General features: G+C 37.4%; 3 protein-coding genes and 2 pseudogenes across 8 annotated transcripts; 1 reads left to right on the plus strand and 4 right to left on the minus strand.

Annotated features, from left to right (window-relative positions):
- Window positions 1-1,382: 1,382 nt before the first annotated feature.
- Window positions 1,383-5,400, plus strand: LOC111312560 (subtilisin-like protease SBT1.7 pseudogene; annotated as a pseudogene). Of its 2 annotated transcripts, none has more exons than XR_016345906.1 (2): window positions 1,383-2,290; window positions 2,582-5,400. The product of XR_016345906.1 is annotated as a subtilisin-like protease SBT1.7 pseudogene, transcript variant X1 (transcript). The 2 variants fall into 2 exon arrangements; XR_016345909.1 differs by having other exon boundaries at window positions 2,599-5,400.
- LOC111312562 (protein arginine N-methyltransferase 2) lies at window positions 2,249-7,886 on the minus strand. Of its 3 annotated transcripts, none has more exons than XM_022912947.2 (4): window positions 7,528-7,886; window positions 6,913-7,308; window positions 6,265-6,381; window positions 2,249-2,268 (listed from the first exon to the last, which is right to left on the minus strand). In XM_022912947.2, exons 1-4 carry the CDS (start codon window positions 7,802-7,804, stop codon window positions 2,264-2,266), a joined length of 795 nt encoding a protein of 264 aa, XP_022768682.1. In that variant the 5' UTR covers window positions 7,805-7,886; the 3' UTR covers window positions 2,249-2,263. The 3 variants fall into 3 exon arrangements, with proteins under 3 accessions (XP_022768682.1, XP_022768681.1, XP_022768680.1); XM_022912946.2 differs by lacking the exon at window positions 2,249-2,268 and adding an exon at window positions 5,638-5,965; XM_022912945.2 differs by lacking the exon at window positions 2,249-2,268 and having other exon boundaries at window positions 5,638-6,381; window positions 7,528-7,882.
- Window positions 7,887-8,856: 970 nt separating this feature from the next.
- Window positions 8,857-9,688, minus strand: LOC111311345 (cytochrome b5-like). The gene is made up of 2 exons (XM_022910721.2): window positions 9,531-9,688; window positions 8,857-9,418 (listed from the first exon to the last, which is right to left on the minus strand). Exons 1-2 carry the CDS (start codon window positions 9,612-9,614, stop codon window positions 9,065-9,067), a joined length of 438 nt encoding a protein of 145 aa, XP_022766456.1. The 5' UTR covers window positions 9,615-9,688; the 3' UTR covers window positions 8,857-9,064.
- A 1,070-nt stretch (window positions 9,689-10,758) lies between these two features.
- LOC111312564 (uncharacterized) lies at window positions 10,759-13,007 on the minus strand. 2 transcript variants are annotated; one of them, XM_022912949.2, is made up of 6 exons: window positions 12,937-13,007; window positions 12,757-12,827; window positions 12,599-12,648; window positions 12,450-12,494; window positions 11,275-11,307; window positions 10,759-11,163 (listed from the first exon to the last, which is right to left on the minus strand). In XM_022912949.2, the coding sequence occupies exons 3-6, from the start codon at window positions 12,633-12,635 to the stop codon at window positions 10,985-10,987; spliced, it is 294 nt and encodes a 97-aa protein (XP_022768684.1). In that variant the 5' UTR covers window positions 12,636-12,648; window positions 12,757-12,827; window positions 12,937-13,007; the 3' UTR covers window positions 10,759-10,984. The 2 variants fall into 2 exon arrangements, with proteins under 2 accessions (XP_022768684.1, XP_022768683.1); XM_022912948.2 differs by lacking the exon at window positions 12,937-13,007 and having other exon boundaries at window positions 12,757-12,890.
- A 1,185-nt stretch (window positions 13,008-14,192) lies between these two features.
- LOC111310828 (3-oxo-Delta(4,5)-steroid 5-beta-reductase pseudogene) lies at window positions 14,193-15,077 on the minus strand (annotated as a pseudogene).
- Between the last annotated feature and the right edge of the window lie 1,040 nt (window positions 15,078-16,117).

Raw genomic sequence — 16,117 nt, forward strand, 5'->3', positions numbered from 1 at the left:
AATCAAACATAGCATAGGGGATATTTTTTATATAATATATATATTGATTTTGCAGCACTTACTAATTATAATAATAGTAATTATGAATTAATTAAATATGTAAATATTTTTAGAAATTAGAATTCGTCGCGGATCAACTGACATGACTATCATAATTGTAAAAAATAAATTTTTAATTTAGTGATTAGAAATATTTAAAAAAATATTAAAAATTTAATTTCGAATCAAGTTTTTTTATTTATATTAAAACTTTTTTTATTACATCAAAAGATAAAATTTTAATACAAATAAAAAAAAATTGATTTGAAACTAAAGCCATGATATTTCTTCAAACGTTTTTAACTAATAAGATAAAAGCTTTGAGATAATTATTACATTATATTTTACTCAAAGATCCTCTTTTCCAAATAAAAAAAATAAATCACCGACTACTTGTGAACAGATAGCAATGCTTTAATGATTGAAGCTGTGGCTGGCTTGCAACTTACGCTTGCAAGCAGTTTTGATGGCAGTCAACTCAATTGGCGGAAAGAGGCCTTTAAGAAAAGCAATTAAAAGGTAGATGATAGCTGAATTTCAATAGTCAAAGATTGGATACTAAATTTTAGTTGGGAAAGTGACAGACAAGCAAACTCCAAGGAAATCGTGAGAAAACTTTTTACAATGTATTGTATTTGTGTATGTTTCCAAGCCTTCCCGGACTCAAACCTAGTCCAATAATTGTATGTAACTTTGAGCGGTATAACAATCTTGGAAAGCCAATTAGCGAACCAAAGGAGCTTAGAAAATGAAAGGAGATGCAATTTGGTCCTGTCAAATTTGTTAGAAAAATTAATCAAGGAAAGTTTAATTTGAATAAGGATTTTAAAATTAATAAAAAATAAAAACAGTTCATATTTAATTTAATTAAAAATTTATAATAAGAAAAGTTTGCTTTAGTAATTAAAGATTTCAATCTTAATAAGTAATTCTGTCCAAAAAAACCTCTTAATAAGGAAATAAATAAAATAGTATTATTTGTAGTATATAGATTATCAGCTTAGACTTGGAGTGACATGGGGTGCATGGTCATCAGCAGAAGTGATTAAAGTTTTGGAGAAATAGACTAAGCAGGTGCAATATACTTTAAAAACTTATTTTCGTTCAGACAATAACTAATTGCAGAAGTAATTATTAAACGACACTGATAAAAAAAAAAATTGGCTATGACTAGAGGGTATGGGGTCCATTTCCAGCTAATTGCCACTAAAGTATACTATCAGATAAAAGTGGGAGAAACAAAGCTTTCGAGTTTGTTGTGATGAAACATTAAAATAATTCCATCATATAATCAAAACCCCCCCTTTTCTATCAGCCTTTTGTAAAGGCCAGATGACTTAATGAATTGCTGATGTTCCCATCCTGCACAGAATTCCATATTCTCTTTTTCAACCCCTCATTTGTTGCTTTGGGATGGCCAATCCTTGACTTTCCACTATGGCAACCAGCAGCCTGGTAATGATAATTGCTTGGATCAATGAAAAGTTAGATACCCGGCAGCTTTAACCCTGAACAAATGGGAATTTAGTGGATTCCCCACCATCACCTTCCATATCATCATTGGGGCATACAGAGCGTGGGATTTTGGGTTAGAAGGCAGTGCTGATCTAGAAGAAAAGATAAACATATTCTAACAATCACCGTAATTGCAATTATCAGCATTTACTTTGTTATTTAGTACAGATTTACAACGAAAACCAATTCCTGATGTTTCATTTTCTGTGTAAATTTATGAAAAAAGACGACCTGATTTGCACCAGGGGTATGGCATAACAGTCAAATGAGAGATATTAATTTTGTGAAGATCTGCCAGCAGGATTCATGATTTTTAGAGACTAATATGAAGGCAACAGGCAAAGGGCATTGATCAACATGGATAATGAACAGTTATAACAACAACAAACAAAGCCTCAATAAAATAGTAATTTTTTAAATATAACAATAACAAATAAAGTCTAAATAAAACAGTAACTGTCTAAATTTAACAACAACAAACAAAGCCTAAATAAAATCTAAATAGAGTGATTAAAATTGAAAGGACCTTTACTTACCTGTTAAAAATGTGACAGAGTACCTAATTATTGTAAAAAATGGAATCTCCTCTGCACCTTCGATTTTTAATACCAAATCTTTGAAATTTCAGACTTCCTCCTTGAACTTTTCTCTCCATCCTATATCCACCGACTCAAGGTTTACATAAGAATTAATTTACAAGACCATTTCTTCAGGCTGCAAGCAATTTATATACAAGGTAGAATAAGCTTCTTAATCATGAGCATGCATGTTGAGTTTATCTCTTTGCTATTTTACTAAATAATGAAATTTGCTTTCATGTTAAAACAATCATAAATATGAACCGACAGCAGGATGAAACTTTATATAATTAATACTCAACATTCTAGCTTCTTAATTCTTGTTCTTTACCAACGCCCAACATAGCAATTATAATTTGCTATAGAATTATACTAGATTTAAGGTGTTTAACATTTTTTATTTTATTTTATACATCAATCATTGAAACAAGAAATTAATACTATTCCAGAAGGGTATATTTTGTAGGGAATATATTTGGAGTCAAACCAATCTCATCATATCGTAGACCCTCGGTGACCTATGCATTCAGCATTCAAGGAGAAGCGAAATTGCCTGTTAGGGAGAGAATATATTTCTTAATCCAACGAGAGATTTGCTTCCCTTCCCACTTTCATTCATCCGAAAAAAGAAACACCCGTCAATTCCTTGACTGCAGAGATGAAGCCAATGAAGTTCAAGCTACTAGAAATCATTCTATATCTGAATTTGTGTTACGCATGCGCGGTAGCAGAAGAGAAGATCCAGCAAGCCAAAAAGACTTACATAGTTCACATGGACAAATCCAACATGCCAGAGAGTTTCACTGATCACTCCCTATGGTATGACGCATCTTTAAAATCTGTCTCAGATTCAGCATCCGTGCTTTACCCATACAAAAACGTGATCCACGGCTACTCCACAAGGCTAACAGCTGAGGAAGCTGAATCACTTCGAAGACAACCTAGAATTCTCTCTGTCCTACATGAAGTGACATATGAACTGCACACAACTCGAACACCTGAGTTCCTTGGATTAGGAAAGAGCAGTGCTCTGTTCCCTACCTCTGATTCAATGGGTGATGTGACTGTTGGCATATTGGACACTGGAGTTAGGCCCGAGCTGAAAAGTTTTGATGATTCGGAGCTTGGGCCAGTACCGTCTGGCTGGAAAGGCGTGTGTGAGGTGGGCAGAAACTTCAGCGCGTCAAGCTGCAATAGGAAACTAATTGGTGCCAGGTTTTTTTCAAAAGGGTATGAAGCATCTTTTGGACCTATTGACGAAAGCAGGGAATCAAAGTCCCCGAGAGACGATGATGGACATGGAACTCATACAGCAACTACAGCTGCCGGCTCAGCTGTGCCTAAGGCTAACTTGCTAGGATACGCATCTGGAACAGCACGTGGGATGGCTTCACATGCCCGAGTTGCCATATACAAGGTGTGTTGGCTTGGTGGGTGCTTTGGCTCTGATATTGTAGCAGCCATGGACGCAGCTGTCGCAGATGGAGTGGATGTTATTTCAATGTCTATTGGGGGAGGACTATCGGAGTACTATGATGACACGATCGCCATTGGAGCGTTCACAGCAGCGGCCCGTGGAGTTTTTGTATCTTGCTCAGCCGGAAATAGTGGACCCATTCCAAGCAGCTTGTCAAATATTGCACCATGGATAACCACTGTAGGTGCTGGAACACTGGACCGTGATTTCCCTGCCTCTATTACTCTAGGAAACGAGGACCAATACTCTGGCATGACACTTTATAACGGAAAGCAGTTACCTCATTCCAAGGTGCCACTAGTTTATGGTGGTAATGTGAGCAATTCAAGTAGTGGAAATCTTTGTATGGCTGGAAGTTTGATTCCAGAAAAGATTTCTGGGAAAATAGTGCTATGTGATCGAGGGGGTAATGCAAGGGTGCAAAAAGGAGTGGTGGTGAAGGCTGCTGGTGGTGTAGGGATGATTTTGACAATCACTGATAGTTTTGGAGAAGAGCTAGTTGCTGACGCGCATCTCTTACCTGCGGCAGCTGTTGGGCGGAAGACTGGGGATGCAATCAAGAAATATATATCTTCCGATCCTAATCCAACAGCCACAATTGGTCCTGGAACCACCAAGTTAGGTGTTCAACCATCTCCCGTGGTAGCAGCATTCAGTTCTAGAGGTCCAAATCCAGTCACTCCAGCAATACTTAAACCAGACATTATTGCACCAGGAGTCAATATCCTTGCTGGGTGGACTGGTGCAGTTGGTCCGACTGGATTAGAGAGTGACCAAAGGCATGTAAACTTCAACATCATTTCAGGCACATCAATGTCATGCCCCCATGTCAGTGGGTTAGCTGCACTACTCAAGGCTGCTCATCCTGACTGGAGTCCAGCAGCCATTAAATCTGCCCTCATGACCACAGCCTACACAGCTTATAGAAGTGGTGAAAAAATGGAAGATGTTGCTACCGGAGGACCAGCAACACCATTTGATTATGGTGCCGGGCATGTGGATCCTGTTGCAGCCCTTGATCCTGGCCTTGTCTATGATGCTACAGTTGATGACTATCTTGGTCTTCTTTGTGCCTTGAACTACACAGCAAATCAAATTAAGAGCATTACGCACAGAGACCTCACCTGTCAGACAAGCAAAAAGTACACCCTGGGAGATTTTAATTACCCATCCTTCTCTGTTCCTCTGGAAGCCTCAGGCAAAAAGGGTGGTGCTGGCGTCTCAAGCACCATCAATTATACCAGGACCCTTACTAATGTTGGTGCCCCGGCGACATACAAAGTTTCTTTGTATTCACAGACCCATGCCGTGAAGATGTCGGTTGAGCCAGCAACGCTTAGTTTCAGTGCAGAATATGAGAAAAAGAGCTATACCGTGACATTTACAGCCAGTTCTATGCCATTCGGTACAACCAGCTTTGCCCGTCTGGAATGGTCAGATGGAAAACACATTGTTGGTAGTCCAATAGCTTACAGCTGGAAATAAACATGGCTACAATTGGGTTCATGATACTAATACTGGGACTGCCAAGTGCCTCAAAGCGCGAGTGAACTCCCTTACAGTATAATGAATCCGTCTTGTACTATCTATATTACAGCAAACTGTGATGGCAGAGCCAGCTGGTCTTAAAATTGCTCTCCAAGAAAATTAGGGGACAGTAAATTGGGTTTAAAAAAAACCAGGACAAGGTGGGGAATAATTGTACAGTTACCTACTGTTTATGAAACTGGCATGTGAATTTGGACTGCATTCCTAGTAATAATTTGTCTTAAAAATCTTGCACTCTTCTGATGTTCCTGTCTTTCATGATTCACACCATTGTGCAACATATGAGAGGGTTATTATTATCATATTTCTTTCTTTTTTATTTTTATTCTTTTTTCCATTAATTTCATACTTCATACCTACTATAAGAATTTTCGCAAAGACTTGCTGCCTCAGCAATCTAGCATTGCTGATCAACTAACCATCCTTGATCTGCCCCTCCACATTGCATCAAAACCAACAAAGAATACAAAGCATAGGATATTAATCACAAGCATCTAAGATGTTGCTGCATTTAATGTGTAGCATGTACATCGATTTCTTCAAGAAAATTTTGACTCATGATAAGTTTGCTTATAAATGAGTATTCTAAATAGAATAAAAAACGGAATTCTAACTAATTTGTCATATATTTCAGCCACAAAGCTTAACCAGACAAAGGAATTGGTGATAGATCCAGCACATACATGATGGACTAGTTCTTTTCCAATAACCAATTCTCTGGAAGATGTTCTCTGCACACAGCCAATCCAGCAACAAAAGCATACTGCAACGTCATCTATAGTCTGTCATCTTACATAATCCTAACCATCTGAAGTCAGGAAATGATGGAAGATGATATTGAAGTGTTTTTGAGATCAAAAATCCAAATTTAAGGGAGAAAAACAATTCTCATATCAGAAATATGAAATCATCATTCAGAGTCCTGTATAGACTGACAAACAGGGAGATAATAAGTATCAAGTTGCCAATATTTCTGACTAACACCTTGCCAAACTTCTTCTCCCAAGCAATCCTTGACAGGCAAGGGGACTAATTGTGTCGAGTACCCCAAATTCTCCAGTTCTAGTGAAATTAAATGGCAGTAAACAACATGGAAGAATGCATTACCTCCACAAAGCCCATTAAAAAACGAGTAGATTCCTCCAGGCTTCAATAACTTAGGAAGATGCTGATGAAAGTCTCTCAGGTCTTCATAATATTCTCCATAGGTGTCAAAGAAAATACCTACACAGGTTTTGCATACAAGTCAAGGTGTTATTTACATAGGTAAGTAGGCCTGTATAACACAAGGATACATTTTCATGATAAAAGGTTACTCTATGTTAGCAGGTAGCACTTCTTACAGCTTTTTACTTTGGTTTCTATGTTTCCAAAGGTAAGAACTAAAACTATTAGTAGTCAAACTCAAAAATTCTACTCATCCAAAGATACTATGCTACATGTTCATGAAAATTATAAAAGAGGTTGGTTGGGCGAAATTTCTTAATTTGATACAATAATGATGAATTAGCTTTAGTAGCATACCCAAAGTCAGAAAAACTGAAAAGTAGCCCAATGATATAATTAACTCAGAATAAGAAGAAAACATATCATAGCATATTACCAATTTTTCTAATGAAGTTGATCCATATCAGCAACTCAAGCATTAACTCTTAACTCAGAATAAGAAGAAAACATATCATAGCATATGAATGACATATGTGGTCATACATACATATGCATACAGATTGCATGGTAAAATGAATCTCAAATTACCATCATAAGATTCAAGCTGCGAAAGAACATCTTGCCAACGCCCAAATATTATTTTCACGTTATCCTTCTTGCCCCAACCAGTTCGAAGCATGCGTTCATAGACCTCTGGATGAGCCTCAACAATTGTGTGCGTAGCTGGACCATACTGTTGAATAGCTGTATCCACAAGACCCATTCCAAAACCAACATTCAGTATATTACCACCTCCAGAGCAAACAGCTTTTGCATGAGCTTCCATCAATGGTTTCTCCCAAGCCATCATAACAGCCTTGCTATCAGAGTCCATTAACTTATCCTCACTAAAAGTAACCCTATCTTCCAAGTAATCCCCTTCAGAATCCCCATCCTTTTTTGATTTCCTCGCGATTGTTCCCAAAATCAATTCAGCCTGTATTCCTGTTCAATTAAAGATACTTAATTGTCAATACATTATATGATTCCCTATTGAAATCTCCCCTTTTAATTCAATGGGTAGCCTTTCTTTGCTCTAAGTGGTTTCAATTACTTCAACGAATTATTCAGCTCTCTTAGTCTCTTTCATACTTTTAAACTTTAAGCAAATATTTAGACTAAAATCAAATATGGGTAAAAGATTATAAACAAAGTAATGGGTACCAGCATTGAGAAGGACTTCAAATGCTTCCTGGTGACCAGAGTCCATGGCGAAGTCGCCAGCGGACTGGTTAGATGAAGAAAGAGCGTTCCAGGGCGCGCCAGCCTCGAGGAGAGCTTTGACCACATGGGTATGGCCGAACTTGGAGGCGTGCATGAGCGGCGTGAGTCCATCGATGTCGAAGAAGGATACGTCGGCTCCCGATTCTACCATAGTTTTCACTCTGGCGACGTCGCCGTTTCTCGCTGCTTCGCAGAGTTGCTCTCCTTCTGTTCCCATGTCTGAAGGCAATGGAAGTGTGAAGTGAAACCCTGCTGCTCAAGCTCCAAAGCCAAACCGACAAAGATCAATATGTCTTTTTTAGAGTTCCCTCCACTAAGCTAATGTATAATTAGGCGAATCTCCTCTGAATTTTCTGAATTTGCAATTACGTCCTCCATGGGCCATGGGTATTGATGAATGTTTGACTGTTTTCTTTTTTCTTTTAGGGGGAAAAAAAAAGAGAACAGTGTTGCATGTGACATAAACGAAGTTTTCCTTTGGCAAAAGTTAAACTTAAGATATATAATTTTAGTTTCATGGATAACAAATCACAGAATGCATGATATCTTGTTTTGTTTATTTGATGCAATTTTTTTCTCTCAAAAAATCAAACCTTTGGCATTGGGATCATAATTAATTTTTTTCATGAATGATTGATATAAAATAATTATTGAACCAATGTGGCAATTCATTTTTATTATTTTGGGTTTGAATTAAAAACAGTAAAAATATAATTTTTCATAAATTTATTAATTTTAATATAAATAATTTTGTTTAGATCAACCTAATAAAATACTATATTGAGTAAAGTTTAAGAACCTTTTACTGCCTAAAAAAATTCTTTAAATTTATTTATTCAAGATAATAAGAGAAAAATAAATCCACATTGTTAAACCAATGTGTATGAAGCAAATTTGACCGGTTCCTTTTCCATTTTTGAAGCACAAATCTACCCTAAATAAGACAATGTATGAAGCAGATGTGTTGATTTGGTTTCATTTAATTGTAATTAATTGATTAATTAATTACTTTTAATCGGTGGGAAAAAAAAAAAGCCTTTCTTAACTGTCGCCAAAGAAGTTCAGGAAAAAAAGAAATCATAAAATGATTGATTAATTATTCACTGCGCAATACAAATGTTTTTATGGTTGATGGCGTTGTCGGAAAGGAAGATTACGTGTCTTTCATGAAGGTCGCATCACCTCTATTACCAATGTTATTTCGTACTAATTTGTTGCAGCGAGGACTTCAACACTTTCACATTTACCCGTTGACATTTAAAAATGCTGTTCTTTTTGCATGTAATTGAATACGCAGTTCTTTCAGCAACAATCAGCAGGATTACAACTGAAGATAAAAAGAAGGGACTACATACTAAGCTTGAGCGATATTCTTACGTTATTAATATTCTTGACCAAGATTTATTTTAAAGGAAGAAAGGCTTCTTGAGTCTGGCTTGGTGCATGGTTCTTGAGATTTCTGGTGATACTAAATCGCTTAAACCATTGATGAGCCTGTGGTCAGGTATCTGTAACTGAAGTAGGAACCAGCAACCACGAGTGGCACGAAGAACTCGACAAGGGCTGCGTATTTAGGCATGCGATCATCCTTGATCACAAAAGCACTCATCTCTTTCTTTGTGGGTTCCTCAGTTGAAGCAACCTGGACATCTGCGTCGTTCTTGAAAGTGTAACCCTGGAGAACGCCTACCTGGTGCTTGAGGAGCAAGTTTTTAGCCGAGTTGCTGTGACCGATATCCTTGAATTCCTGCGTCGCATCCTTCCCTGCTGACTCTAACAGCACCTCTTCTCCTCCTGGATGGTCTTCCAGGAATTTTGTCACGTTTAGTACCTATGAAAAATAGTCAGGTCTAATTATTACTACCAAGACAAATAATTATATATGGACGAACGTGATGAGTATTTAATTCGTGGGTGTAGATGAAAAGAGAGGGAAGGATTACTCTGCCATCGATGACAAGCCAGCAATCTTTCTTTGATTTATGTTGAGTAACCTGTGAGAGAGTGAAAACTGTGTGTTCAACCATTGTTCTTCCGATAAAGGACTGAAATCCAGCGACGATGCTTACACTTTGTCAGGGCGATCCTAATTTATTCTAGATGGGTAAAGCAGGTAGATATTTGGAGGTGAATGAAACGAGCAAGTGGGATCGCGTGAAAACTAGGGAAGGGTAGCTCTTAGCACGCGACCGACCAATCTTGATGAAGAAACAGACAGGAGGGTATGCACGTGCGGAACAGTAAAGATTTGTCTCTTGTCCATCTGGTAGCTGGTCATTGGTTAATGTTGTCGAGTAACTGAGTTCGTTGACTGAAGGTAGCGAATCAAAGGAGTGGGGAGTCAGGCTATCAGGCCTCAACACTACTCCAGTTCGATTGTAATAGGAATTTGCTGCAAATTGCTATATATTCATGAATTGGAGTCTCACCTAAAAGACTTAACGTTCTTTTATTGATGGCTTTGTTTATTGGCTTCCGGCCAAGAATTGTTGAAGAACAGCCAAAAAAGACGATGACTTTGTAAGGTACGTTTCTAAGCCGCTCCGCTACTTCTTGCTTTCCCTAGATCAGGGTTACAAACGGGACTCATTGCCACAGCCCACTAGAAGAATTTATTTCAGACCTTTAAACTCGTAACTCATCACCTCAATCCCTAACGGTTAAGATTAATGAACTTTAAATCGGAGGTTTCATATTCAAGTGGACGATTCAATTTTTATTTTGGATGGTAATATCTATGAAATAAGAAAGTTGTCTCTTGCTGTCCATTCAGAATACAATGAATTTTTCCAATTGATTTAAAAAAACAAAGAAAAAGAAAAAGAACTTTACTGTTGTAAGAAAAATCCAGCTTTCAGCTTGTGTTCAGGCATTCCTTGGCACACTTTTGTATGCAAAATTCACTATCAACGTTCCCTTCATCATTCTTCCTCCCCCTAAATCTAAGGTGGCCTTCTCCTAATCCTTCTCATAAGCATAGATGGCACCAAAATTAAAAGCATTCATGGAAGCCAACCTCTATCTTTGGAAAACGGGAACTTAAAACAGCTAATAACATATGAGCACTCTCAAGCAAGAACGCCACTAGCTCAGCAATCAGCATCTCAAGCACCAGCAGAGAAAATAAGAAAGACTAGAAGAAGCTCCAACTATACATCACCACAGACAGAATTTCACTTCGTAAATAGAAACTCCAATCAATTTCATCGATTCCTCCAGCTGAACTTACAAGACTCCAAACTGAACATTAATTACCTCAAATACAAAAGTAACCAGGATTTTCCTCCAGTCCAATTTGACTATTAAATGGCAAATGTGGAAAAATGCAATAGTATGACATTTCTAACTCATATCTCATTCTTTACAAGTCTGAATTCAACCCCAAACTGGCAAAAAATTACTGTGAAACACGAATTTCCTTGGTGCTTTTTGGTAGTTCTTTGAACTCACCATCCTGCCTTCTGTCCTCTTTGCCAAATTCTAAACCTTGGAATGTGACCCCAGATGATCTGTACTGACTACCATAGGCAGACCCAAAGCCCCATCCAAGGCCAAAGCCAACCCCACAGCCACCACCTTCACATAAAGAAGAAATACAATGTGAATGACTTATGATTAATTCATTATAGTCAATCAAAAAAAATTAACAAAGAAACCACTGGAGTTTAGTAAGTATTAAAGGAACACCTGCACCAAGCCCAAAGATACTCAAAGGCGTACCTGCAAGTGAGAAAAGAAATCACAAATAAAAGAAAAAGTTTATTATTGCATCCATAGAATGAGAATAAGTTATTCATAAATTCAGAATCATAGATACTACCATGATTTCAGAAAGTGCAAAAATTTACATATACATATCTATAAAGAATGAAGTAGCGGTGATTAATGATTACAAATTTCATAATTTAGCCATCTATAATTTTCCATCAAGGGAATGGATTGATCTACTGCACAACCAAAGTTAAAAGGTATACCATGCATCCCAAACCAGACAGGGAAAAACAAAAGAAAGAATTTTATAAGGTTTAAGAAAAAAAAACCAAAAAGCATCCTAAGTTTACGATTGTTAAACTATCTCAAAGCCCCACAACGATAGATTGACAATAATACAAAGCCAAGGGTTGAAAGTTCTAAACCTTCATCATCATAGCGTTCAACATCGTTATAGTTTTCTTACCAGCTAATAAAGACAAAAACATAACAGAAAGAAAGGGCCATAGATCGCATTCCCTTCATCAAAGAAAGATGATATAAAACTCAAACCTCATTTCAAGCAAAGAGATGAAGAGTCTGAGATGAACAGGAAAAAAAAAAAAGAAGCAAATTACCAATGCTCAACAAATTGACACATTCTGATCTAGTGACCTTCTAACTATCATGATTCAATTACTTGCCAAATAAAATACCCACGGGCAGCAGTAGAATCATCACCGAATAGTTTTATAACATCTCAAAAGATATCTTCAGTAAGCTAAGACTGAGAGATGAAGTGATGAACAAAAATAACCCTCACTAACTGATGATGAAGAGATCATGATTGGTATTTCATTCTCATCTGACATCAACAATTCAATCTAGAGTCTTATGTCTAATATCAACATGCAACTAAAATTATAATCTTCAAATGACATCAACAACCAAGGCGAAAATAAAGTCCCTACGACCATGCCCCATATCTCACAAATGATGAGAACAAGTATTTTTTTAACCACTCCCTTGGATCAAATAACATGACTAGAGGGACACATAATCCATTTCCAGTGTTGGATACATATATTTCAGCCGAAGTGAAATCTTTATGCGTGAAAATTAAAAGATAATTTAAGCTAAAAAATAAAATCTGAAAAAAAAAAAAAACAGACCTCCAAAACCCCATCCAACTCCGAAGCCGCAACCAACACCAAATCCTGATGACAAAATCGAAGGAAAACAGAAAAGAAGATGGTTCAAAGACAAGAAATTTACTTGGAGAGAATATTAAAAAGAAATATAAAAATAAACGTGGGCATACCAAGGCCAACGCCAAAACCATTGAAGTTTGTAATCATTTTGACTTCGTAGCTGAAAAAAGCAGATGCTATCAAACTGAGAATTGATTGAAATAAAAAAGAAAAAAGGTTGTGATTCTGTGAATTATTAGGTAAAAAATAGAAACTACAGTTAACTAACCTTACTCAACTGTGAGAAACAGAACTGTTGTAAAAAATTACGTGGTTGATCTTCAGCGAAAAGTACAAGAACTGGAAAATAGAATCACATTGGTAATCTTTTTGCAAAGAAAAATGTTTAGAGCTTCAAATGACAAAAATGCATGCTTTTTTCTAAAAGCAACAAAACATGTAACCTTACCCATCCCCCCAAGGCCCAGAGCTCAGGGGCGGCCCGGAGGGCCGGAGTTGTACAATAATTTTCTTGATAGATTTACCACCGTCGTTGGGAATCGAAGAGCTCTGCAGTATTTTCACAAACCAAAATATTTTCGAGTAGCTTCATTCAGATGACAGTGGGTAGTTTGGAGGCCTGGAAAAGTCCTAAATCCTAATAAAAGGACTCGAGGGTCTAGCAATATATCTAAGAAGAGCAATAAATTTGGGTCAGGCTGATGGGCTAGGGCTACTCTCTGGGCTTTCTTTGATATTCGCTTGGGACAAACCTTACACCTAATCCGAGCCGAGCGTCTTAATGATAATGGACGATTGCTAATCTTATTCAGGGCCTTCATGATGACTTTAACGGATCTTTAGCTGCGACAATCAAGAGCTTCAATTTTGAAGTTGTCATAATTAGGGCCGTAAACGAGTCCAACCGAGTCAAATAATGAGAAGTTTGAGCTTGAGTTTGACTCATAATTTGGGGTTTGATATTCGATTCGAGCTCGATCGAGTTTTATTTTTCAAGCTCGAGCACGATTCGTGATCGAATTCGAGTTACTCGAGTTCGCTCGATTAAGCTCGATTAATATGTAAAAATAAGCTCGATTCGTATACTCGACAAGAGTTCGATTATTCATGCTCAAGCTCAAACTCAAACTCGGACTCGAAATATTTTATTAATTAAAATAATAAAAATATATTTAAATATAAAAAGCTCGATTAAACTCGTAAGTTACTCGAATCAGATATAAAAATATTCGAATTCGACTCGATCGATAAGTCAAGCTACTCGAGCTCGAGCTCAACTCGACAATAATCGAACCGAATTCGAATTTTTTTTGAATCGAACCCGAGTAACTTGCGAGTACTAATGTATCATTTACACCCCTAGGCATAACTACCGCCCCAAACTTATGAAAACAGATTTCACATATGTTGAAAGATAAATGTCAGCAACAATGATACAGAACACTAATACTTCAAAATTTCGACAGAAACAACCTTTGATAAGATGATTAATTCCGGAAAATAAACAACTAAAACATATGGTAAAAGTACTTAACATAGTAATCTGTGTTAAGTAATCTATTTGCTTCATGGTTGCATCTCAGTCTATAACATCAAAATGCATAAAATATGAAATTTGATCTTAAAGTGATTTACAATACACAGTATATTGCCCACTAAGCTTTATCTAGTCGAGAAGTTTTTATTGCATAATTCAAGCTTCTACAACATAAAGAATAAGGGATCATTATAAGCAAAAAGAAAGAAAAAAGAAGAGGGAAAACCATACAGCATTTCCCAAATGCAACAAAAGCTTTTCTTGGAAGGTAAGAAAGTTTATTGAATCAAGGCACGATCTTGTAAGCCTTCATCTTATCAGTCCAAGTAACAAACTAGTTCCTGGAATTCCTAAACCCCAAAAACCCGGGCTCCTTTCTCTTATTCATACTCTAAAGCGGCACCTCAGCTGATAGGATCACATCCATAAACCACCAAACTCCCACCTCCTACAACCTCGTCTCCTGCAACTGTTTCTCCTTCACTATCTCTTCCCAAACTCCTTCCCTCCCTTTCATCATCTCCACCAACCCCAAATTCTTCAATCCCAAACTGCTCCGCCAAAGCGCTCCACAAATGCTTCCACTTATAAACATTCCCATTATTCACATTAAAAGCTTCGTTTTTGGCATGAGGATCCACCGCCGCCCATATCTGTTGCTTAACAATCAAAACCGCATCCGAAACATTGTAGTAACATTCCCAAGCGGCTTTGCTTCCAGGAAACAATAACGGTTTCTCTTCATGTTTACAAATCGGGGCGTAAACGCAAAGGGTTCCAACGGCGTTCGTACCCGAATATCGTTTCGGGTCGGTGCACCGACCAGGTTAATCCTTCATTTTTCTCCTTTTCTTCAAAGAAGATGTCTTCTTGAGTGTGGTAAAAATTGGGAGCGTTTAACCGTGGCAATCTTCGGTAAAAGGCGGATCGTGCGGTTGGATTTTATCTAACAAGTCGAGCGGTCCGAGGTATTGTTTGGCTACGGTTTGAAGACAGATTTGGCGGAGATTGGGTGCGTTAGGGATCACGTAAGGCAAAACATTGCGGTGCATAGAACCGTTAATATCACAATTCGCGGCTTAAGATGATCGGTTGATCAGCTGACGTAAAAGATGGGGGTGACGTCGGTGCGTTGGGAGAGCTTCGATTCGGTGTCCTTCGGATCGGATATGTCGCATTGAATATACTCGATTGGATGCTCGGCGTTCAGTTTGGAATGGGTCGACGAGCCACCCCGTATGCTTTCCATGGGCCGCCGGGGTGTCGGATGAAGTAAGGATTTCAGCCAAGCTGTTACCGACTATGCCGGTCACTCCAACCACCAAACCAACGCTCTGGAAGCTTCTCGGTTCTTCATCTTTCTCAATTTTGTTCTGCAAAATTTTAAAAAAATAAATGCAATTTTCATTGATTGAATGTCCAGTGTCACTGGTAACAACTTACAACGCCAATTACCGATTGAATTACCATATTATTTCCTTGACCTTGAGTGGAAGCCACTTGAAGTACCGTGTTATTAGTTCCTTAATCCTCTTTTGTTTTTCTTATGATGAGTTTAGAGGTAAGGTTTGAATTTAGACTTGATATATATGCTATAGTTTAACGAGTAGACAAGTAACGTAATATCAATTCGTAAGAGAAATTTTTTTTCCATATTTATTGATAAATATTAAATTTTTAATTTTAATTATTTTATAATTTCAAATATAAAAATAAAAAATCTTCATTTCGACTTCAATGAAAAGCATTTATTGTTAAGGTTAGTCATCCATTCATTTCTCGCGCAAGGATCCATCGCCGCCGATATCAAATCGAATCAAATCAGCATCCGAAGGAATAGAATATCTTCTATTAAAATCAGCCCAATAAGATGCAAGGTTGGGCTTCAGGAACTCGGGCTTTAGCCCAAGTAGAACACTGCATACTATTAATAACGAACAGGGAGTCATAGACAAAGCAAACAACTTTTTGCCAAAAGGAAAGAAGCGAGTTAAAGATTTCGGTATCTTCCCTTCTTGTAATAGAAAAAACCCATTATCCACTTACATCTATGAATAATGGGGAAACCGAGAAAGAGACGAAATAACCTTAG

The sequence above is a fragment of the Durio zibethinus genome, chromosome 1 (genome assembly GCF_047325235.1).
Source record: "Durio zibethinus cultivar Kanyao isolate XHJ-2024 chromosome 1, ASM4732523v1, whole genome shotgun sequence".
Taxonomy (NCBI): Eukaryota; Viridiplantae; Streptophyta; class Magnoliopsida; order Malvales; family Malvaceae; genus Durio; species Durio zibethinus.

Excerpts from the sequence above, each read along its gene's own strand:
- LOC111312562 (XM_022912945.2), bottom strand. The coding sequence starts at position 7,804 with ATGGGAACAGAAGGAGAGCAACTCTGCGAAGCAGCGAGAAACGGCGAC. Across the intron at positions 7,309-7,527 it reads TGAAGTCCTTCTCAATGCTG|GAATACAGGCTGAATTGATT; the intron begins GTACCCATTACT and ends TTAATTGAACAG. Across the intron at positions 6,382-6,912 it reads GCAGCTTGAATCTTATGATG|GTATTTTCTTTGACACCTAT; the intron begins GTAATTTGAGAT and ends AAACCTGTGTAG.
- LOC111312564 (XM_022912949.2), bottom strand. The coding sequence starts at position 12,635 with ATGATTACAAACTTCAATGGTTTTGGCGTTGGCCTTG. Across the intron at positions 12,495-12,598 it reads TGGTTTTGGCGTTGGCCTTG|GATTTGGTGTTGGTTGCGGC; the intron begins GTATGCCCACGT and ends TTTTGTCATCAG. Across the intron at positions 11,308-12,449 it reads AGTTGGATGGGGTTTTGGAG|GTACGCCTTTGAGTATCTTT; the intron begins GTCTGTTTTTTT and ends TCTCACTTGCAG.
- LOC111311345 (XM_022910721.2), bottom strand. The coding sequence starts at position 9,614 with ATGGTTGAACACACAGTTTTCACTCTCTCACAGGTTACTCAACATAAA. Across the intron at positions 9,419-9,530 it reads GGCTTGTCATCGATGGCAGA|GTACTAAACGTGACAAAATT; the intron begins GTAATCCTTCCC and ends TATTTTTCATAG.